At 38.9% G+C, this 24,142-nt stretch overlaps 1 protein-coding gene across 1 annotated transcript in view; it reads left to right on the top strand.

Moving 5' to 3' along the window:
- Positions 1-24,142, top strand: part of LOC122443556 (myocardial zonula adherens protein) — a 116,274-nt gene that overhangs the window by 66,756 nt on the left and 25,376 nt on the right. Inside the window, exon 11 of the mRNA XM_043471847.1 lies at positions 6,581-6,664. Coding sequence (XP_043327782.1) covers positions 6,581-6,664 — 84 coding nt within the window. The remainder of the gene's footprint in view (positions 1-6,580; positions 6,665-24,142) is intronic.

Below are 24,142 nucleotides of genomic sequence, written 5' to 3'. Positions count from 1 at the left end.
CTTGGCTCCAACCATCTATCCAGGTAACTCAATTGTGGTTAATGTGAAGAAAAGCTGTTACCATTTTAGAAACTAGATGACCCCCTGAACCCACCTTAAATATCAAACTGGCCTGTTCCTGCATGATCAGTTAGGCTGCAAGACATATATTCAGTTTGAATTACAAAAATTAAAAAAAAAAAAAAACTTGCTAATGAAGACAAAATTAGATATCAGTTCAGTGAGTGAGCATCAGGTAAAAGGTTCTAGATTTTACCAAGATGGGTTTCTTCCCTTTGTTCTATAAGAAGGTTTACTATTTGATTTTTTAGATTAATTAATTGATTTTTGGCTGTGTCACGTCTTAGTTGAGGTACTCAGGATCTTCACTGCGGTATGGGAGCTTCTCCCTAGTTGTGGCTTGTGGGATCTCTAGCTGAAGTGCCTGGGTTGAGTAGCTGTGACCCATGGGCTTAGCTGCTCTGTGGCATGTGGGATCTTAGTTCCCCAATCAGGGATTGAACCCATGTTCCTTGCATTGGAAGGTGGATTCTTAACCTGGCTCATCAGGGAAGTCCCCCTGCTGTTTGATATTTAAATTTAACTGTTGCAACAAGATTACATTCTTGGGAAAGTAGGATAGAAGCACTTATTTTCCAGGCTTCATCTAATTTCTTGTTTCTCAATGTTTTGACTTGAGCCTGGTAACCTGGGTCATTTACCACCACCTGGTGACAGCTAGATTTAAGTGCAGCTTTGTGAAGTGGACCTAAACCTCTTAATGGTCAAATTTACAAACTGATACCAGTCAAGTGAGAGCAAATGTGCCAAATGGATTTCACTTGCATACTGCCTGCGTGGTTCCCTGGATTTTGGGATGCCCCCAATTTTGGGGGGTGCTTTGGAGGTTATGTATTTAGCAACTTTGGTTCCTCTGGGCCTCCCAGAGTCTCTTCCAAACAACTTTGTTTCTGAAGTCTTACAGGGTGGATTGTTGAGAGGTAATGGATGGAAAGATTCTTTGATTCATTCATTCAATGTCTGAGAATATGAAGCTGATCAAGGTCTTTACTCTCGAGAAGCTGACAGTCTAGGGAGGAAGAAATACCAGTAATAACATAGTAGTAGCTGATTTTTGAGTGTTTATGTTACTATGCGAGTAAGATATAGGAGACAATATGTCAAGGCTCTTTGAAGTTGGCAGTCAGAAATAACAGCATTTTTCACACAAATGGGTGATTCAGATATTATGGAAAAGAACCAAAGGCTTGGGAGTCTGATGTTAGCTAAAATAATAGCAAACCCAGATACATGTGGGCATGCATGCTTAGCGGTTCAGTCACGTCCAACTCTTTGCAACCCATTGGACTATAGCCCAGCAGACTCCTCTGTCCATGGGATTTTTCAGGCAAGAATACTGGAGTGGGTTGCAATTTCCTTCTCTGGGGGATCTTCCAGACCCAGGGGGGGAACCTGCACCTCCTGTGTCTCTTGCATTGTGGGCAGATTCTTTACCCGCTGAGCCATTGGGGAAGTCCCACCCAGACACATGAGAGTCTGCTTATTTTAGAAACTGGATGACTTACTTGGGAGAAGACATGGGGTGTGCTTCAGGAGCAGACTGTAGGGGAATAACTTGAAATTCAAAGTTGGCACCCCTTGTAGGGCATGAGGGCCTGCTATGCTCTGCCTGCCAGCCTAAGCATCCTTGGTCCCTAGTTTGAACATGTCAGCTCTGACCACAGAATATACTGTACAGGATGCTTCTATGAGAAATGCTCAAGGATGAAAGCAAATGAGCGTGCACGGTATTCATTTTTAGTGCAAGAGCACAATCGCTTCTTGAAGCCTCAGTTGCTGAAAAACTTGAGCCTTGTCATCAGAAGCTTCAGATCCCTCACATCCTTCCCACACCCATTTTTTCCTCCAGAACAAGGTGCCTCCTCACACTAACATTAGCCCAGAAGTCTCCCCTCAGCTCTCTTTCCCTAGATGATATCTCTGCTTTGCACTGATTTCTTTTTAAAACTAAAATCTATGGGAAAGGTGAGTAGAATAATCTTGGTCTCTTCCTATGAGCTGTTCATGAGGATATCCTTAACCCTCTCACTTCTCTTGATTCACTGATTACTTCAGAGATGGTGCAACCAATGTGTGTGAAGTCACTTGTGTAATTTGATGAAATATTACTCCTGACTTTGGAATATTTTAGTTCACTTCAGTACACATTTTGCCTATCATTTAAAGACTTTAGAGGTCAGCTTTTAAGAATTTTAACAATATAAGAAGGAATGAAAAAGGGACACGATAAGGATAATTTCTGCAAATTTTCCTACAAAAAGTGAAGGAAGTGTAAATAAAACATACTTTTGTTTTGCCCATTATCCTACCCTAACTGCAGAATGATTTCATTTATCTAACTTCTCTTCCAGCTTCTACTTTCATCGTTGTAAACTCTTGTTTTTCTATCCCTTGAGGCTTTTTGTAAACACTTTTCCATTTTGTAATAGATTTGTTTTTAGTGTTTGTGTAATATATTCCATCAAATTGATATTCCATAATTTATTACCACTTCCTTTAGTGCTGGACATTAAGGTTATTTCCATTTTCTCTCTATTATAAATAATAGGAGTAAGAACATCTTTGTATATATAGCCCTGTTCCTACATCTGAATTATGTCCTTAGGATAAATTCCCAGGAGTGGGATTAGTAGGTCAAAGGGTATGAACAGCTTTATGGCTCTTAATATTTATTGCTAAATTGCCCAAAGGGTCATTCTAATTTACAGCACCACCTGCAACACATGAGAATAGCTGTCTCTCCCAGCCCTTCCAGCACCATTTTTTTTCAGTCAGTAGTTTCAGGCAAATTTAATAGATATGAAAGGATAACTAGTGACTGTTTTTAATTGTTAATTAAAAGAATTTTTTATCAACATTGAACATTTTTCCTTAAGTATGTTTCTTGTGTTCTATTTTGTATGAATGGCTTGCTTTTCATGATGGAATATTATATTTTTGACACCAGGTGGAACTTAAAATATTTTATCACAAAAACATCTAATTCACTCAGGACAAAGAGGGTAAGAATGAATCATTGCCTAGATTCAACAAACAGCAAGATTTGGCCACATTTGCCTCATCTCCACCTTCTTTTCCTTTTATTTTTTCCTTTGTGCAATTATTTTAAAAGGCAAATCCCAGACATTCTGTGTGTTTCACTAGGCATCTCTAAAACATGTGCACTTTTTCCTTCTGTAATCATAATTAGTTATTATTACATGTTAGTTTTCACAGCTAACAAAATCAATAATAATTCTTGGTCCCATTTGATATTGGTCTGTAGTAGCATTTTCCAAAACGCCTTTAAAAAGTCTTTTAACAGTACTTTGCTCCAATCGGCATACAGAGAAGTCCACTATACTTGGTTGTTAGGTTTCTCAAGTCCTTTGATCTAGAGCATGCTCCGTGTACTGCCCTCTCACCCCCAACTCACGTTTACCCTGACCCAGGTACTGCAGGAACTAAGTCAGCTGTCCTATAAATGTTCCCACATTCTGAATTTGACTTTTTGTCTCCTTATTAGCTTGATTAGATTCTGTTTCAACTTTTTTAAGTCGGGGGAGGCAAGACTACTTCCTGGGTGATTCATTTTGTTCTGCTCTGGGGGCACATATTGTCTGGTGATCCCACTTCGGGTGATGGTGAGGCTGGCTGTGCATTCAGGTGGTGACAGCCCTCAACACAGTTATCAGGTTCCTCATCAGCTTTGCCCCTCAGTATTTCATCTGTCCATGAAAGTTGCTTGAGTCTGTTAGTAATATTTCCTTGGTATCACACAATGGTTATTTCCAAATTCTCTCCTTCCTTCTCCATTTATTACCTGGAATTCTTCTGTAAAGTAAAACTTCTTTCCTCATAAACTGGGACTTTTTTTTAGTAATCTCAACATGCAGTTTGTGCAAGTAAGGCAGGATAAATGCTTTATCCTTTTCTCTAAATCTTCAAGTTTCTAAGGAGTTGGTTCCACTGTCATTTCCAATTGTTGCTGCTTTTTCTTTTTTAAGAATCATAAAATGCTCAGGGTTTTTAAAAATATATATGTTCCATGTGTTTTACTTAATTACACTCTCTTTGATGTACAGATTATCCTGTCTTTGACCCAAGGGAGACCCTTCATGTCCTTGTTTTCAGGTAGAATAAGGTGTCTCAGGCTTCAATTCAGTTCAGTTCAGTTGCTCAGTCATGTCCGACTCTTTGCGACCCCATGAATCTCAGCATGCCAGGCCTCCTTGTCCATCACCAACTCCTGGAGTTTACTCAAACTCATGTCTATCGAGTCGGTGGTGCCATCCAGCCGTCGCATCCTCTGTTGTCCCCTTCTCCTCCTGCCCCCAATCCCTCCCAGCATCAGGGTCTTTTCCAATGAGTCAACTTTTTGCATGAGGTGGCCAAAGTACTGGAGTTTCAGCTTCAGCATCAGTCCTTCCAATGAACACCCAGGACTGATCTCATTTCAGATGGACTGGTTGGATCTCCTTGCAGTCCAAGGAATTCTCAAGAGTCTTCTCCAACACCACAGTTCAAAAGCATCAATTTTTCAGTGCTCAGCTTTCTTCACAGTCCAACTCTCACATTCATACATGACCACTGGAAAAACCATAGCCTTGACTAGATGGACCTTTGTTGGCAAAGTAATGTCTCTGCTTTTTAATATGCTATCTAGGTTGGTCATAACTTTCCTTCCAAGGAATAAGCGTCTTTTAATTTCATGGCTGCAATCACCATCTGCAGTGATTTTGGAGCCCAAAAAAATAAAGTCTGACACTGCTTCCACTGTTTCCCCATCTATTTCCCATGAAGTGATGGGACCAGATACCATGGTCTTAGTTTTCTGAATGTTTCAGGCTTATCTAATATATTTTTTAAAAAGAAAACAAAAATTATGTGTTCATACTGATACTTCCATTTGAAATCTAACAAAACTTTTTTTTACCTCTTTGATTTCATGTTCATATTTCTTTCTCTTACACTAAAGACTTTGGTTCCAAATGGTGTTATACAATCTATCAAATAGTTTCAAAATATAATACTAATATTACTATCCAAATTTTCCCAGTGAGTGAGAGGTTTTTTGCAATTCTTTTTATCTTTAGAATACATCCACTAAAAATATCCAGTCAAATTACCTTGTTCTAACAGTGCCTGAATTACTTCTTTTAACCAATTTGATATATAGTTAAGTTCCTTTATTTCAGTTTGTTTTCAAATTTTAGGATTCACTTTCCCCCCCTTTTTGGTTTTTATTTTTTGAATCTATAAAATGTGCTTCCAAGATTGAACCTATGTAACAAGGTTATTATCAGAAAAGTCTTTCTTCTGTCTCTTCCTTCTAATTTCTCCCTCTTCCTGTTGGTAAATATTAAGACTTGTTTGATCTTTGTAGTGTTTCTTTTTGCAAATATTCATTCATCTGTCTTTAGCAGTTTTACACCAAAGCCAGCATACCATACATTCCTTACAATATACTGTATCAGGGTTTTAGAGATCTTTACTTTTTCTTGAAGGTTACAAGGAAATCCATTGTTAAGATGTACCATAGTTTACCAGCCACTTATTGATGTCTTTGTGTGTGTGCGTTTTCTAAAATCCTATGTCCAAGTCATTTCATATTTTGGCTAATGTATCTATAGGATCTATTTCTCGAAATAGAATTGCTGGGTCAAAGGTTAAGTGTAATTGTACACTTGTACTGCTTTTAGTTATTGCTAGAGTCCCTTCCATAGGAATTGTGTCATTTTGCACCAAGAGGGATTTTTAAAAAAAGGTTTTGTAAATGCTCAAATTTCATATAAAAACTGTTGGAAAATTAGTGCATTCTTCCAAATCACATGTTATTTATTGAACCCACACTCTGTTCCCTCTATTGTCCAAGGCATGGCCTGGTACAGAGCACTCTGGTTCCTGCTTTTAGGAAACCTGTGATTTGTCCATGGAGACATGATTCGTGAATGAAAAACAAATGGTACTCCAAGATACATATAGTATAAAAACAAAGGGAAAAATCCCAGCTCAAGCCCCTGTCTTTCAGAGGACTTGCCTGCTTGCCCCAGGCCTCATGAGTCCTCAATCCTCTGAATTTCATTATTACTTTCAGTGACAGTGACCTTTTTCCCAGAGCAAAACTTTTGACACTTAGTTGAACAAATATGAATATACAAACAGGATCAACAGAGCTTAATGTTTGAAATACAGGCTGTGGCATAAATTCAAGCTGAATACATTTTTTATGTAGAGTTACATCTGCACTTCCCAAAGCATTAGTGAAGATTTACTAAGAGTTGTGTGGCAAAACAGTGCAGAAATGTTAGGCTAAACAAACCTAATGAAACAGCCCCACAACCATGTTTGATGTCCCAAGCTTACCTGGGCACAGAACCCCCCTCTCCATGGAGCACCTCATGTTAATACTGTTGCACAGAACACAGAAGAACCAATATGTAGCTTCTGTTTGAATGAAAGCCAAAGGCTTCTCTTCTAGTTGATTAACTTGTACAATTCTGCATCTTTGATTAACAATGTCCAATTTGTTTCTTTCTAGATTGAATCACTAAAGAAGAAGGTGCAGCAGAAACAACTCTTAATATTGCAGCTTTTAGAAAAGATATCTTTCTTAGAAGGAGAGGTAAGAAGCTATGTTTCTTCATGCTGGTGTCTTCCCTACCATTAAATTTTATGTTGCTGAGCCTACCGCCGACACTTAATTAAAAATATGGCTATTTCCTGGCCTTATAAAATTGATTGAAGGTTAACTGCCAGCATTGAAAATGAGGTTCTGACAGCTAGTTTTTCTTTACCATCTGACTCTCCTCATCCCCCCTTGCTACTCACCTCTGCGTTTTGGCTCCCATTTTTCTTATTCAGGAATTTTCTTAGCAAGTTGGATAGGCTGCTGCTGAATACTGATAACTCCCCACATCTGTGTTGTGCTTTATAATTTGCCAAGTATTTTCACATACATCTCTCACATGATTTTCTCAACAACTTTAAGAAAGGCAAGATGAGGTTTATTCTCTCAATAATAACAATAAAAAGGCACAGGGAAGGCAGGTGGCTTTTCTCAAGGTTACACAGTTCAGTCCCAGAGCCAGGCTGAGAGACAGACTCCTCAGGCAGTGCTCTTCTGTAACATCGAGTCAACACGCTTTAGAGGTGACTGGTTGTTTAATCACTAAGTCATGTGCTACTCTTTGTGACCCCATGCACTGTAGCTCCTCTGTCCATGGGATTGCCCAGGCAAGGATTTTGGAGTGGGTTGCCATTTCCTTCTCCAGGGGATCTTCTTGGCCCAGGGATCGAACCCACATCTTCTGCTTGGCAAGTAGGTTCTTTACCACTGAGCCACCAGGGAAGCCCAGAGGTGACTTAATTTCACTGAAAACTTCTATGATATTTAGTATTCATGACTTTATGGCCTTTTGAAAGGCATTTTGGGAATTTTGTGGAGGTTCCAGGGAAGGAAATTACAGAGTTGAAAGAACTTTAAGAGCTTAGGTGTTAATAGAAGTGGAAGCCTTCTGTTTTCTCTGAAGGCTTTTTATTAAGAACTTGGCATTGAGCCTCTTCATTTAAGGCTCTGTGAATCTCTCCTTGTCTGTGTCCCCTTTATATTCCTTCCCCAGTGAGAGACAGCCCAGGAGAGAATGGTGAAGTAAGGACACAGGAAAGTAATGACAGTAATTAAGCTCCTAGTGTGTGTTGGGCGCTTTTACTTTCTGTATCTTTTGTATACCATAGAGGCTAAGAGTGGAATCAGACTCGCCTAGGATTGAACCCTACATTCTTATTAGCTGGGTGACCCTGGAAAAGTTTCTTAGAATTAGAACCTGAGGATGATAATTGCACCTACGTGTGTCCATGTGATGGGAGTGCATAGAAAGTGGCTGGCATGCCTAAGCAATCAATCATTTTTTCTTTATTAAGAGGGATGAGTTAGATTATATTTCCTCCATTTTATAGCTAAAGAAAGTGAGGTTCAGGGATGTTGAGGAACCCGCCCAAAGTGACAATTATAAGTGAGTAAGCCTGAGCACTTAACCACCATGTTTGTAGGGGTGGTGAGCAGGGTCTTTGTTTCTCCTCTTTTGGGGGGCTGCCTATAAAGGTCATAAGCAGAAGCCCCTTATGGCCCAGAGGGACGTGAGAGCAGACTCAAAGCCCGTGGGCTCATTGTCCTGACAGCTGAGTAAGTGGACGTTCGTCCTGTCCCCTGAGTCCAAGTCTAGCTTTATGAATGGAGACTTCTGTATCGAAGACTGTCCTCTGAGATCACAGTTCCATGTGGAGGAATCACAGCTCCACAGTGAGAGTCAGAGAGCGTGTGACCTGGTGAAAGTCATGGGTCCCGAGAGAGGCTGGTTCCAGGGAGGAGATGCTGACAGGAGAGGCAGAGGGTTACCCAAGACCGTGCCCACCCCCTCCCATCTCCCCTGGCTGGCTGTGCTACCAAGCCAGCTCCCCTGCTGGGAAATTACAAAATGCCCAAGGAGGGACTGTGCTTTGAGAAGAAGAGCCTCACACATATGTGTGCTTTTGATTTAGTAAACTCCTCTCTTCTCTTCATCTGGGTTGCCCAGACTCTGAGATGTGGGTTTGAGTCCACTAGTTTAGTTAGGAGGTGATCCCTGAAAGCCCCAGTGGGGAGAGGAGGAATGAGTCAGGGAAGGCATGAGGGCTTCTACCGACCACCTTACTGAGATTACCACTGGGGACGGCTGCTGCTCACTTGCCCTGGGTGTCCGGGGCAGATGGCGCGCACTGGCCTCTGAGATATCCTTACCAGAAGGTCTGAAAGCTGGGGCATTTGTCCATGAACTCCCATCAGTAGTTGGTTGAGGCCTGCTCTGGGAGGTTGTGGCAATTCTGGCCTGCCCTGGGCAGAGCCAACTGGCTCTGGTGGGCAGAGGAAGCCCCCCAAGTAAAAAGTCAGGAAGGCATGTCAGGAATTGGTGAGTATCCAGAGCATGTCTGCTGTGTCTATCCAAAAAGTCATTCAGAATGGCTTGAAAACCATTTCTCCTTGAGCATTTAAACACTGATTATAGATTTGGTTGATTAAACTTCCCTAAACTATTTAAATTCTACTACAAATTTAGAATGGCTGATTCCTTTTGATCATCCATCTTAAATAACAGATAAAACATATACAACATATCAAGATTTAATAATGCATTTACACTTTAACTTATTCTAAAATATTAAGTATCTTGGGTTTAATTTTATATCTTCATTGTTTGTGTTCTTGGTTTTTAAGATCTTCGAAAGGCCATTGTTTCATTTATTTCAGTGTTTTCTTAGAGTTAACCTAAATGTCATTGTGACATTTTCCAGACAGTTGCACTGATCTTTCATATCCAGAGGACAAGGAATACCTTTTCTGAGCAGCAAAGCCTACAGGATGTTGACTCTTGGAGGGACACATTCTTGCTTTATGGTATAGGACTAGGTGACTTCAAGGTGATTCAAACTCAGGACCCCTTATCGTTGGGGTTTGCTGACCTATCTTTAGTACTATTAAAAATGTGTATATTCCTTATTAACACTTTACCATTCTTTGTTGGACTAGGTAGAGACTTCACCTCTTAGGAGATGAGTTTGAGCTCTTGGTTTTCCTCTTCAGGTTGTGTGAGCGGTTGATGATGTTACAAACACACTGCTGACTGTCATCTCCTTGTTAATTGTGTGTGATCACGATGCCAGTGCATCTCTGCCTCTCTTTCCACCTGCTTGTTGTATGACCACCAATGCCAAGCAGTCCTTCCAAGGGCCCTCAAGTCCTGCGTGACCTGACTTATAGTTCCTTTTGTTATTTTTTCCTACTCACCACAGAAATAATGGAAAACAGACATGTAATTAACACTCTGTAAAAGAAACTACATGGCCTTATATATGAATGCTTTTCAGTTTTAAAGATCAATAACAAATGATAACTTATCTTATTATTGTCGTCTTTTCTTTGCTATGAAAACTTCCTTTCTCTACACTTTATATTAACTTTCCTTTTGTAGGACATCATGAACACAGGGCATTTCTCAGACTCACATTGCTTCCACAGTGATTTTCCCTTCTCTTAAGTTTCGAAGCTCAGAGTATCACAGCTCATCTGGGGAGAGAGTTCTGCAGTCCCTTCCTCTCCCATGTAGCAGAGTTCCTGATGCCTGTGGAGTCATTCTTGCTGTTTGGCAACAGGCATTTCAGACCTGTTCCCATTGTTGTCCAATCCCAAGATACGATATGATACTGGCCTGTTTCCAAGGAGCCCTGGTTTTAGTGGAGAACTATACTGCTGACTACCTGGGCATGAGCACTGGTAGTGGGCTAAACTGCTGAGCTTATGTTAGGCCCATTTTATTTGTTTTGTTAATTTATCTTTTATTGAAGTATAGTTGAATTACAGTGTTGTGTTAATTACTGCTGTATAGCAAAGCTGTTGTTGTTGTTGAGTCCCTCAGTCGTATCTGACTCTAAAACACCATGGACTGACACGCCAGGCTTCCCTGTCCTTCACTATCTCCTGGGGTTTGCTCAAACTCATGTCCATTGAGTCATTGATGCCATCCAACCATCTCATCCTCTGTCACCCCCTTCTCCTCCTGCCCTCAATCTTTCCCAGCATCAGGGTCTTTTCCAATGACTCAGCTCTTCACATCAGGTGGCTAAAGTATTGGAGGTTCAGCTTCAGCATCAGTCCTTCCAATAAATATTCAGGACTGATTTCCTTAGGATTGACCATTTTGATCTCTCTGCTGTCCAAGGGACTCTCAAGAGTCTTCACCACCACAATTCGAAAGCATCAATTCATCGGCACTCAGCCTTCCTTATGGTCCAACTCTCACATCTGTACATGACTAGTGGAAAAAACCATTGCTTTGGCTAGACAGACCTTTGTCAGCAAAGTGATGTCTCTGGTTTTTTAATACACTGTCTAGGTTTATGATAGCTTTTCTTGCAAGGAGCACGTGTATTTTAATTTCATGGCTGCAGTCACCATCTGCCGTGATTTTGGAGCTCAGGAAAATAGTCTCTCACTGTTTCTGTTGTTTCCTCATCTATTTGCCATGAAGTGATGGGACCAGATGCCATAATTAGTTTTTTGAATGATGAGTTTTAAGCCAGCTTTTCCACTCTTCCTATTTCACCTTCATCAAGAGGCTCTTTAGTTCCTCTTCACTTTCTGCCATTAGGGTGGTGTCATCTGCATATCTGAGGTTATTGATATTTCTCCCTGAAATCTTGATCGCAGCTTGTGATTTCATCAAGCATGGTATTTCACATGATATACTCTGCATATAAGTTAAACAAGCAGGGTGACAATATACAACCTTTCCAATTTTGAACCAGTCCATTGTTCCGTGTCCAGGTCTAACTGTTGCTTCTTGATCTGCATACAGGTTTCTCAAGAGGCAGGTCAGGTGGTCTGGTATGCCCATTGCTTGAAGAATTTTCCAGTTTGTTGTGATCCACACAGTCAAAAGGGTTTAGCATAGTCAGTGAAGCAGATGTTTTTCTGGAATTTCCTTGCTTTTTCTGTGATCCAGTAGATGTTGGCAATTTGATCTCTGGTTCCTTTGCCTTTTCTAAATCCAGCTTGTATATCTAGAAGTTCTTGGTTCACATACTATTGAAGTCTAGCTTGAAGGATTTTGATCATTACCTTGCTAGCACGTGAAATGAGCACAATTGTGCAGTAGTTTAAACATTCTTTGGCATCGCCCTTCTTTGGGATTGGAATGAATGACTTTTTCCAGTCCTGTGGCCACTGCTGAGTTTTCCAAATTTGCTGGCATATTGAGTGCAGCACTTTAACAGCCTCATCTTTTAGGATTTGAAATAGCTCAGCTGGAATTCCATCACTTCCACTAGCTTTGTTCATAGTAATGCTTCCTAAGGCCCACTTGACTTTGGACTCCAGAATGTCTGACTCTAGGTGAGTGATCACACCATTGTGGTTATCTGAGTCATTAAGACCTTTTTTGTATAGTTCTTTTGTGTATTCTTGCCACATCTTCTTAATATCTTCTGCTTCTGTTAAGTCCATACTGATTCTGTCCTTTATTGTGCCCATCTTTGCATGAAATGTTCCCTTGGTATCTCTAATTTTCTTGAAGAGATCTCTAGTCTCTTCCATTCTGTTATTTTCCTCTGTTTCTTTGCATTGATCACTTAAGAAGGCTTTCCCATCTCCCCTTGCTATTCTTTGGAACTCTGCATTCAGATGGGTTTATCTTTCCTCTTCTCCTTTGCCTTTCATTTCTCTTCTTTTCTCAGCTGTTTGTAAAGCCTCCTCAGGCAACCATTTTGCCCTGTTGCATTTATTTTTCTTGGGGATGGTTTTGGTCAACACCTCCTATACAATGTTATGAACCTCTGTCCATAGTTCTTCAGGCACTCTATCAGATGTAATCCCTTGAATCTATTTGTCACTTCTAATATATAATCATAAGGGATTTGATTTGGGTCATACCTGAATGGTTTTCCCTACTTTCTTTAAGTCTGAATTTTGCAATAAGGAGGTCATGATCTGAGCCACAGTCAGCTCCTGGTCTTGTTTTTGTTGACTGTATCTTTGGCTGCAAAGAATATGATCAGTCTGATTTCGGTGTTGACCATCTGGTGATGTCCATGTGTAAAGTCGTCTCTTGTGTTGTTGGAAGAGAGTGTTTGCCATGACCAGTGTGTTCTCTTGGCAAAATTCTGTTAGACTTTGACCTGCTTCATTTTGTACTCTAAGGCCAAACTTGCCTGTTACTCCAAGTATCTCCTGACTTCCTGCTTTTGCATTCCAGTCTCCTATGATGAAAAGGACATCTTCTCTTTGGTGTTAGTTCTAGAAAGTCTTGTAGGTCTTCACAGAACCATTCAACTTCTTCATCTTCTTCTTGTATGGGGCATATACTTGGATTACTGTGATGTTGAATGGTTTGCCTTGGAAACAAACTGAAATCATTCTATCATTTTTGAGACTGTACCCAAGTACTGAATTTTGGACTGTTTTGTTGACTATGAGGACTACTCCATTTCTTCTAAGAGATTCTTTCCCACAGTAGTAGTAGATAATAGTAGATACTAGTAGATAATATGGTTATCTGAATTAAATTCACCCATTCCTGTCCATTTAATTTCACTGATTTCTAAAATGTTGATGTTCACTCTTGCCATCTCCTGTTTGACCACTCCCAATTTACCTTGATTCATGGACCTAACATTCCAGATTCCTATGCAATATTGTTCTTTACAGCATCGGACTTTACTTTGACCACCAGGCACATCCACAACTGAGCACTGTTTCCGCTTTGGCTCAGCCTCTTTATTCCTTTTGTGACTCTTTCTCTGCTCTTCTCCAGTAGCATACTGATCTGGGGGTGGGGGTGGGGTTCATCTTTCAGTTTCATATCTTTTTTCCTTTTTATGCTATTCATGGGATTCTCAAGGCAAGAATGCTGAAGTGGTTTGCTAGTCCCTTCTCCAGTGTACCAGTATAGCAAAGTGACTCAGTTATATCCTTTTTCATTATGGTTTATCACAGGATATTGAATATAATTTCTTGTGCTGTATAGTAGAACCCTGTTGTTTAAAGACCATTTTAGTAGTGACAAAATTGGGGAAAATATGTGTTTTTTTAAGATTCTGAGGTTGCACTGACATTTTCCAAATTTATCTAGTTGTTTTGCTTTATAATACAGGGTCCTGTTGGCCATTAAGAATTTCTCTTATGTTGACCTATTCTAACACCAGGAATTTTTATTCCTTGACTTTCCATTCTCTGCTTTACTATAATGATGCCAATGATGGTGTTTTAGTTATCTTCAAAAAGTTTTGGTGGACAGAGTGAGTAACCTAGTCCTGTCTGATTAATAAACTAGCTACCCTTTGTTAAGGGCCTGACTTCATACTCTGGAGCTAGATTGCCTGAGTTCCAATGTTAGCTCTGTCACTTACTAGTTATGTGGTCTTGAGCAAGTTACTTAACTGCTCTGTGCCTTAGTTTGCTCATTTGTAAATGGGAGTCCTCTGCACAGAGTTGTTAGGAAGACTAAATTAGTTAATACTAAGTGATTATAAAAGTACAGTGGCTCCCAGTAAATGCCACGTGTTTACTGTTTCTTCAATAGCTAGGTCCCAGGGACTCCTTCTATTGTCAGTTGATTTACATTTCCTCTTTGTCCTTCTCTTCCTCCTTCTTTTATATAGAGAATGTAGATTATTTTGGTCCCTGAATTCATCATTTGTACTTTCTGGTGCAGAAACTCATTAGATTTTGCAACCCCTTCCCCCACCAGATTCTTAGAAGTTTGTGCTAGCCTGGCCCCATCAGACTAGGTTTTCATCAGCTGATTCAAAAATCTCCCCAATGCAAAACTATGCCCATTCTATTTGCTTTTTTTCTCAAATATATTTTTATTCACTCATCTCTTGAAGAAGAAATACCCCATCCCTTATTTCCAATATATTGTGCTTTATGTGTGTAGTTGCTCAGCCGTGTCTGACTCTTTGTAACCCATTGACGCCTGCCAGGCTCCTCTGTCCATGGGATTTTTCAGGCAAGAAGACTGAAGTGGGTTGCCATTTCCCTCTCCAGGGGATCTTCCAGACTCAGGGATTGAACCTGTGTCTTCTGTATTGCAGGCGATTCTTATACCTGCTGAGAAACTTTTATTAAAGTTATGAGCATCTGGCTTCATAAGGTTCATCAGCTTTCTGAAACTGAACAGATCCCATTTCATTTTTCTCTGCTGAAAATCCTAAACTTACATTCCAACTCCAAAGTCAGAGGAAAGGAGTCAGATGTCTTGGTTTTGTCCAGTCTGCATTTAACGTGTGTTGTGTGGTACATAAACCTCTCAACGTGTCCGCTGTGCATTCCTGGGTCAATCATGAATCTTCCTGTGTGACGCTGGGGCAGCAGCACCAGGCACCACGTGCAGGTTTTGTGGGACGTGCATTCTTGTTTAGAGCTTGGGCTGCAGCTCCGGCTGCTCCCTCCCTGGGGCCTCGGGAGCCGGGGAAGGAGGTGGCTGCCATTCATCTGTGACATAATTTTCCAAAAATGCCAAGAGGTGCCATGCCAGGTCCTTCCTTTCTGGAAGGCGCACAGCCTTCCAAGTTCCTGGGTGGTCTGCATTTCACAGCTCAACACAAGGTGGTGGTATTTGAGAGGAGGAAAACCCTGGAACCTGATTCTCAGTCCTAGGAGCAATCTCTTCTGCAGCCCACGCCAGGCAGTCAGCTGCGGCTGCTCTTCAGTCAGAGTCTGTGAGGCTCAGAGCAGAGGGTGTTTGCTTTCCTGTATCAAGACCTACCTTTTAAAATTATTGTTTTTAACATATTTCTGTCATCCTGCTCTAGTTTTCCTCCTGTTGCCCCTATTCAGGCTCTCATCATCCTTTTTTAGGTCCTGTCAACCTTGTATTAATTCATATAAATAAAGCAGCTTTCTAAAGTGTATGGTGACAGATGTTAACTAGATATCCTGCCGTGATCATTTTATAGGGTGTACAAACACCAAATCATATGTTGGCTACCTGAAACCAACAGAATATTATATGGCAATTAAGCCTCCATTTTTAAGAAAGTATGTAATTTAATGAGTGTTGACGGTTGTATGTACCTGTGAAAGCACCACCGCAGACAGGATGCAGAACGTTTCCATCACTCTCAAGATCTATTTCCCTTTGCAGTCCATCTCCCTCCCTATTCCCCACCAGGCAACCAGGGATCTTTTTTTGGCCTTGTTTGCATTTTATATAAATAGAATTATATAGTTGTGTGCTCTTTCATGTCTAGTTAGCTTCCTTCACTCAGTGTAATGATTTGAGATATATGCATCTTATATGCATTCTTTTTTTGTGGCAGGATATTTTTTATTGTATTAAGATACCACACTTTATTTCTCCATTCCTTATTGATACACATTTGGGTTGTTTCCAATTTGGGGCTATTGTGAATAAAGCTGCTGGGAACATTACTGTACAAGTCATTATGTGAACTTAGGGTTTAATTTTTTTTTAAGTAATTATTTTAAATGAAGCAAAGATGAATATTTTTAATGATGAAAGGTACAATTCACAAAAAAGATAGACATCATAAACTATTAGACACCTTAACAACAAAGAAACAGGCACATAAAGCAAAAATCAGAAGAAATATAAGGGAAAAGAAAAAATATATAATCATAGACATACTAACATTTCTCTGAGAATATTTTATCAAGTACAGAAAAAATAAGAATTGGGGCATCCTGAATGATGTCATTAATGATTTAAATATAACATATTTCTATTAATTAATTTATATTAATCATATCCTAAATATATTTGAAATTTTATATCTCATATGTTATTAGATGTCCATAGGACATTTAGAAAAACTGGCAAAAAGATAAACATTACTAAATTTCAAAAAGTTAACTAAATTTCTTTTTTATGTGTGTGATTCAGTTATACATATACACATGTTATTTTTGAAATTATTTTCCATTTTAGGTTATTATAAGATATTGACTATAGTTCCCTGTGCTATACAGTAAACCTTTGTTGCTTGTTGCATATCTATTTTTTAAAATTAGAAATCTAGCATTCTATTCACACTAAGTCAAACAAGTGGAATCTAAATGTCATAAATTTTTTAGTTAGGAAAAATTTCATAAGTTTTCTAAAATATAGATTATATACATGTATGCAAAAGCTTTTCTACTATACTTGACAAAGACTTGAGAAAGAACACAAAAAAAGAGATGGAAAAATTGGGAAACATAAACTAAATGAAATGGTGCACTGAATATGAAATAGAAGAAGTGAAACAAGCTAGATAAAAGTAAAAGATCCAAAAAAAAAAAAAGTAAAAGATCCTCATATAGTCCAGTTATTTTTAAACATGGCTGCTCATTAGAAATATATCTGGAGCGCTGGCAAAAACAGCAATACCTGGGCATTTGTATTTTTCAAAAAATTCCAAAATAACTCTCAAATGCATATGGATTTTTAAATGATTACAGGTTTTTCTATTAAATGGTAGTTTTGGTGATACAGAATTCTGTAATTTTTCTGTTGACCAATCATAATACAATGGTACTGAGTAATAGTTACATAATCACAATAGTGAAAGATGTTTATCAGTTTTCATAATCAATAACAAGACAAAAAATAAAAGATAATTACAATTGGAAGCCATAATGGGAACATGATTAACCTAACAATATAAAATAATTACATACAGTTTGGGGGGTCAAGCATAAGTAAGTAAAAGTGCATACATGCATATGTTTTCATCCTCTCAGCCAGTCTATGTCTTTTGGTTGGTGTATTTAATCCATTTACATTTAAGGTAATTATCCATATATATAATCCTATTACCATTTTCTTAATTGCTTTGGGTTTATTTTCTGTAGGTAGGGCTTTTCTGTTCTCTTGTTTTAGGCCTAGAGAAGTTCCTTTAGCTTATGTTGTAAAGCTGGTTTGGTGGTGCTGAATTCTCTTTAATTTTCTCTTGTCTGGAAAGCTTTTGATTTCTCCATCAAATCTGAAGGACAGTCTTGTTGGGTGGAGTATTCTTGGTTATAGGTTCTTCCCTTTCATCACTTTAAATATATTGTGCCATTCCCTTCTGGCTTGTAGAGTTTCTGTTAAGAAATCAGCTGATAGCCTGATGGGAGTTCCTTTCTATGTTATTTGTCATTTTTCCCTTGTTGCTTTTAATATTTTATCTGTCTTTAATTTTTGTCAGTTTGATTACTATGTGTATCAGTGTGTTCCTCTTTGCATTTATCCTGCCTGGGACTCTGTGCTTCCTGGACTTGGTTGATTATTTCCTTTCCCATGTTTGGGAAGTTTTCAGATATTATCTCTTCAAATATTTTTTCAGGTCCTTTTTCTCTCTTTTCCTTCTGGGTCCCCTATAATGCTAATGTTCATACATTTAATGTTGCCCCAGAGGTCTCTTAGGCTGTCTTCTTTTCCTTCTTTTTTCTATATCCTGTTCTGTGGCAGTGATTTCCACCATTCTGCCCTCCAGGTCATTTATCCATGCTTCTGGCTCAGTTATCCTGCTGTGGATTCCTTCTAGTGTATTATTGATCTCTGTTTGTTTGTTCTTTAATTCTTCTAGGTCTTTGGTAAGCATTTTTTGCATCACCTCAATCTTCGCCTCCATTCTTTTTCTGAGATCCTGAATCAACTTCACTATCGTTATTCTGAATTCTTTTTCTGAACGGTTGCCTATCTCCACTTCATTTAGTTGCTTTTCTGGAGTTTTATCTTGTCCCTTTATCTGGGATATAACTTTCTGCTTTTTCATGCTGATTAACTTTCGGTAATGTGATTTTATTTTAGTTGCTGTGGGATTGTGGTTCTTCTTGATTCTTCTGTCTACCCTCTCTGATGGAGGAGGCTAAGAGGCTTTTGTAAGCTTCCTGAAGGGAAGGACTGATGGTGGGAAAAACTAGGTCTTTCTCAGTAAAGCTTTAATCCAATTATCTGCTGATAGATGGGGTTGTGCTCCCTCCCTGGAAACTTTTTGGCCTAAGGCAACCCAGCCAGCGGGTCTGTGGGGTCTATGGTCAGGTTTTGGTGGCCTCCAAGGTTTACACCAAAGGCGACCTTCCCAGACAGCTGCTGCCAGCCCCATGCACCTCCCGCCGCCCCTGTCCCTCTGGGGAGGCCCTGGCAACCTCCACCTCCACAGCGGACCTTCCAACACCGCCAGGTGGCTTTGGTCCAGTTTCCTGTGGAGTCACTTCTCCTTTCCTCTGAGTCTTGGAGCACGCAAGGTTTTGTTTTCACCCTCCAAGACTGGAGTCTCTGGTCCCCCAGTCCTGTGGAAATTTTGTAATCAAATCCCACTGGCCTTCAAAGTCAGATTCCCTGGGGATTCCCAATCCCTTTGTCAGGTCCCCAGGCTGGGAAGCCTGACATGGGGTTCCACACCTTCACAACAGTGGGAGAACTTCTTTGGTGTTATTGTTCTCCAGTTTGTGGGTCACCCACCCAGAGGGTATGGGATTTGATTTTATCGTAATTGTGCCCCCCTACCATCTAGTTGTGGCTTCTTTGTCTTTGGATGTGGGGTATCTTTTTTTGGTAGGTTTCAGTGTCTTTCTGTTGATGCTTGTTCAACAGCTAGTTGTGATTCTGGTGCTCTTGCAGGAGACGGGCACAAATCCTTTTACTTTGCCATCTTGAACCTGAAGCCTGGGTTTATTCTTGTTGAATGAATTCCTAGTACTGGGATGGCTGGGATGTATGGTAGATAAAGATGTAACTGTTTAAGAAACTGTTTATCAAAGGAGTTTACTTTCCCACCAGGAGTTGGACTGTTCCAGTTTCTCTGCATCCTCACCCTTAATACTGTCAGTTTTTTTAATGTAGCCATTCTGGAAGGTATGTGGTGGTATCTCATTATGGTGGTATTTCTGTGGTCACCACTGATGCTGAGCATATTTTAAGTGCTTAATAGCCATTTGTATATATTATTTTTTAAAGTGTTTGTTCAGATCTTTCGCCCATTATTTTGTTGAGTTTTACTTTTCTTTTTTATTGTGTTAAGGGTTCTTTATGTATTTTGGATACCAGTTCTTTGTCAGATATTTGTGAACATTTTTCTCCCATTTCTTGACCCGCTTTTTCATTTTCTTAATGATACTTTTTGGTATCCATTTTTATTTTTGGTAAAGTTCAATTTATCAATTTTTTATGGTTTCTGTTTTTTATGTCCTAAGAAATCTTTGCCTACTACAAGGTTACAGAGATTTTCTCCAATGATTTCCTCTAAAAATGATAGGCGTTTTGCTTTTAAATTTAGTTTTAAGATCCATTTGGAGTTAATTGTTGTATTTTGTGTGAAGGATTGATATTGTTTTTTCACCATAGATATCCTATTGTTTCCTTTAAATGCCTCTCTATTCTGATATTGATCATTTGTCCCCTTCCACCCTTCTTTGATCAATCTAGCTAGTGTTATTAATTTTGCTGTTTTTTTGGCTTTGTGTGTTTTGTGGATAGAGAATATGATCTGTTTTCTGTTTTATTAAGGCTTTTTGCTCTGATATTCATTATTCTCTTCCTTCTAATTATTTTGGTGTTACTTTGCTCTTCTTTTTCTAGCTTCTTGAGGTAGACCTTAAGTCCATGATTTTAGACCTTGCTTCTTTTCTAATATATGCTTTTAAATGTATGAATGTCCCTTCCCAGCTCTGCTTCACTTGCAACCTACAAGCTTTAATAAGATGTATTTTCATTATCATCCAGTTCAAAATATTTTCTAATTTCCTTTGAGATTTTTCTTTGACTTATCAATTATTTAGAAGTGTGTTGTTCAGCTTCCAAATATTTGTGGTGTTCTTAGATATCTTATTGTTTTTTATTTCTAATTTAATTGTTCTGGTCCTAGAACATGCTTTGTATGGTTTTCATTCTTTTAAATTTAGTTTGACTTGTTTTATGGCTCAGCATATGGTTTCTCTTGGTTGAGTATTATAAAAAAATACATATTCTGCTGTTTTTGTGTGTGTTCTATAAATATCAATTAGATTTAGGTTGTTGATAATATTGTCTGGATTATTTATGATTTTCCTGGTTGTTGTATAACTGTTCTCTTAGTTGCTTAGAGGTGGTATTAAAGTCCCTTGCTATGGTTTCAGACTGTCTATTTAATTTTGTTTTTTACTTCATATATTTTAAAGCTCTCTTATTAGGTACATACACATTTTTGACTGTTGTGTTTTGGCATGAATTGATCTCCTTATTATTAAATACTGGTCACTACCTTTGTTCATACTCTTCGTCTTAAAGTCTCTTTTATCTGCTATTATAATTTCTGCACTCTTAAGTTTATTGTTTGCATGGTATATTTTTTTCCATCCACTTATTTTTAACTGATCTGTGTTATTTAAAGTACATCTCCTATAGACAATGTATAGTTAGGTTTTGTTTCTTTATACATTTGATATTCTTATACTGAAGTGTACAGTCCATTGACATTTAATTTTTATTGATATGGTTGGATTTAGTTCTGCCATTGTTTGTTTTCTATTTAGTCCCTCTGGTTTATTTGCTGGTTTTGTTCCCTTTTCTTGTCTTTTTTTGGACTATTCCAAAATTTTTTAGAATTCCATTTTAATTCATCCATTCATCAATTGGCATTGTGTCTTTGAGTGGTTGCTCTAGGTACTATAATATACATCATTAAGTGTTCACAGTCTACTTTTGGGTAATAGTGTACCACTTAATATAAAATGTAGAAATCTTGCAATGATAAGGTCCATTAACCCTTCCCCCTGCTGCCTGAGTTACCTTATGTATTGTATCTATATATTACTATAAACCCACAGTATATTGCTAGAAGTTTTAAGTCATATGTATTTTGGAGAAATTAAGAGAAAATAGTTGTCTTTATGTTTACTCATGTAGTATTTATTTCTGATATTCTTCACTCATTCCTGAAAAATCTGAGTTTCTGATACCTCTCTTCAGGGTGAAACATTTTTATTTAGCATTTTGTGTAGTACAGACCAGATGGGGACAGATTCACTTAGTTTTTCTTATTTGAAAATAAGGCCTGTAATTCACCTTCATTATGGAAATATATAGAGAGTTCTAGGTTGACAGTTTCCTTCATTAGTATTCAGTGTCTTCTGGTTTTCACAGTTTTTGATGAGCAACCTTTGGTAATTCAGATTACTGTTTCCCTATATATAACAGGATGACTTTCAAGATTTTTGTGTTTTTCAGTAGTTTGACTGCGATATGCCAAGGTAGGTTTCTCTTTGAATTTGTTGTCTGAGTTTGATGAGATTCTTGAATTTATATAAATTTATGTCTCTTACCAAATATGGGAAATTTTCAGCCATTCTTTGTTTTCTCCAAGAACCTGAAGTACTACCCCCCACCCTACTGCCCCCCCCCCATTAGTTCTTTGAATATTGTTTCTGCTCCAGTTTCTCCTTTCCTTCTGTGATTCCAGTGTCCCTATGTTAGGCTTTTAAAAATTGTCTCATGTATCATGAAGTTTCATTTATTATTTTCAACATTATCTTATCTTGATTGAATGACTTCTATTAATGTGTCTTCAAGTTTACTGACTCCTTCCTTTGGCATATCCATTCTTAGGGCAATCTAGTGATTGATCTAATTTCAGGCATTGTATTTTTCTGTTAAAAAGTTACCATTTGTTTTCTATTTATATTTCTGTTTTTTTGTTTTTCCTTCTTCATCAGTGATGTGCAGGAAAATAAGACTTGTAATTGCTTTAGAAGGTAAAGAATCTGGTTAGACCCAACTGCATCCTGCCTTGCTATGGTGTGTGATGGGTTAGATCTCAGTTCAGTTCTTTAAGCCTTGGCTTCATACTTCTTTCACTTTGCTCCACATGTACATGGTTCAGGGGTCTACTGGAGACTGCAATTGAGTTTATACACAGAATATAGAATTTCAGTCTTTTCTGACCCTTCCATTTTGGCTTCCCTCTCACTCTTGGTAACCCTTCTATCTCATAGACTCCTACTGGTTTTTTTTCCTACCAGACAGATGATCTTTCTACAAATTTTTACTGTGTTTGTGCTGCCTCCACTATGACTATTCTGCTCTTGGGCAAAGCTGCAAACAGAAACAAACGAATCACAGAGAACCCAGCCAATGCTTGTCATCTGCTCCACGTTTTACCTCCTGTCTAAAACTTACCTGTCCTTCAGTCTCTGAAGACCTCAGCTGTTGTTTGTCTTCTGTCCAAGGTTGATAGCTATTCTTTGCAGGAGTCTCTATTTTTTGAATTAAATTATTTATTTAAATTGGATGATAATTACTTTACAATATTGAGATGGTTTTTGTCATACTTCAACATGAATCGGCCACAGGTATACATGTGTCCCCCCATCCTGAACCCCCTCCCTCCCCATCCCATCCCTCTGTGTTGTCCCAGAGCACTGGCTTTGGGTGCTCTGCTTCATGCATCAAAATTGCACTGGTCATCTATTTTACATATGGTAATATACATGTTTCAGTGCTATTCTCTCAAATCATCCCACCCTCGTCTTTTCCCACAGAATCCAAAAGTCTGTTCTTTACTTCTGTCTCTTTTGCTGCCCTGCATGTAGGATAGTCATTACCGTCTTTCTAAATTTCACATATATGTGTTAATATACAGTATTTGTGTTTCTCTTTCTGACTTACTTCACTCTGTATAATAGACTCCAGGTTCATCCACCTCATTAGAACTGACTCAAACGCATTCCTTTTTTATAGCTGAGTAATATTCCATTGTGTATATGTCCTACAACTTCCTTATCCATTCAACTGCCGATGGACATTTAGGTTGCTTCCATGTCCTTGCTATTGTAAATAGTGCTGCAATGAGCATTGGGGTATATGAGTCTCTTTCAGTTCTGGTTTCCTTGGGGTATATGCCCAGTAGTGGGATTGCTGGGTCACATGGCAGTTCTATTCCCAGTTTTTTTAAGGAACCTCCACACTGTTCTCCATAGTGGCTGTACCAGTTTGCACTCCCACCAACAATGTAAGAGGGTTCTCTTTGCTCCACACCTCCAGCATTTATTGTTTGTAGACTTTGATGACGGCCATTTTGACCAGCGTGAGATGATTCCTCATTGTGGTTTTGATTTGCATTTCTCTAACGAGAGAAACCCAAGTAAGACGGTAGGTGTTGTGAGAGGGCATCAGAGGACAGACATACTAAAACCATAATCACAGAAAACTAGCCAACTTGATCACAGGACCACAGTCTTGTCTAACTCAATGAAACTAAGCCATGCCGTGTGGGGCCACCCAAGACGGTCGGGTCATAGCGGAGAGGTCTGACAGAATGTGGTCCCCTGGAGAAGGGAATGGCAAACCAGTATTCTTGCCTTGAGAACCCCATGAACAGTATGAGAAGGCAAAATGATAGATACTGAAAGAGAAACTCCCCAGGTTGGTAGGTGCCCAATATGTTACTGGAGATCAGTGGAGAAATAACTCCAGAAAGAATGAAGGGATGGAGCCAAAGCAAAAACAATACCCAGTGGTGGATGGGACTGGTGATAGAAGCAAGGTTCGATGCTGTAAAGAGCAATATTGCATAGGGACCTGGAATGTTAGGTCCATGAATCAAGGCAAAT

Source organism: Cervus canadensis, chromosome 6, assembly GCF_019320065.1.
Source record: "Cervus canadensis isolate Bull #8, Minnesota chromosome 6, ASM1932006v1, whole genome shotgun sequence".
In the NCBI taxonomy this organism is placed as follows: domain Eukaryota; kingdom Metazoa; phylum Chordata; class Mammalia; order Artiodactyla; family Cervidae; genus Cervus; species Cervus canadensis.
The sequence above is the reverse complement of the archived record's forward strand: the minus strand, read 5'-3'. Positions and strand labels throughout refer to the sequence as shown.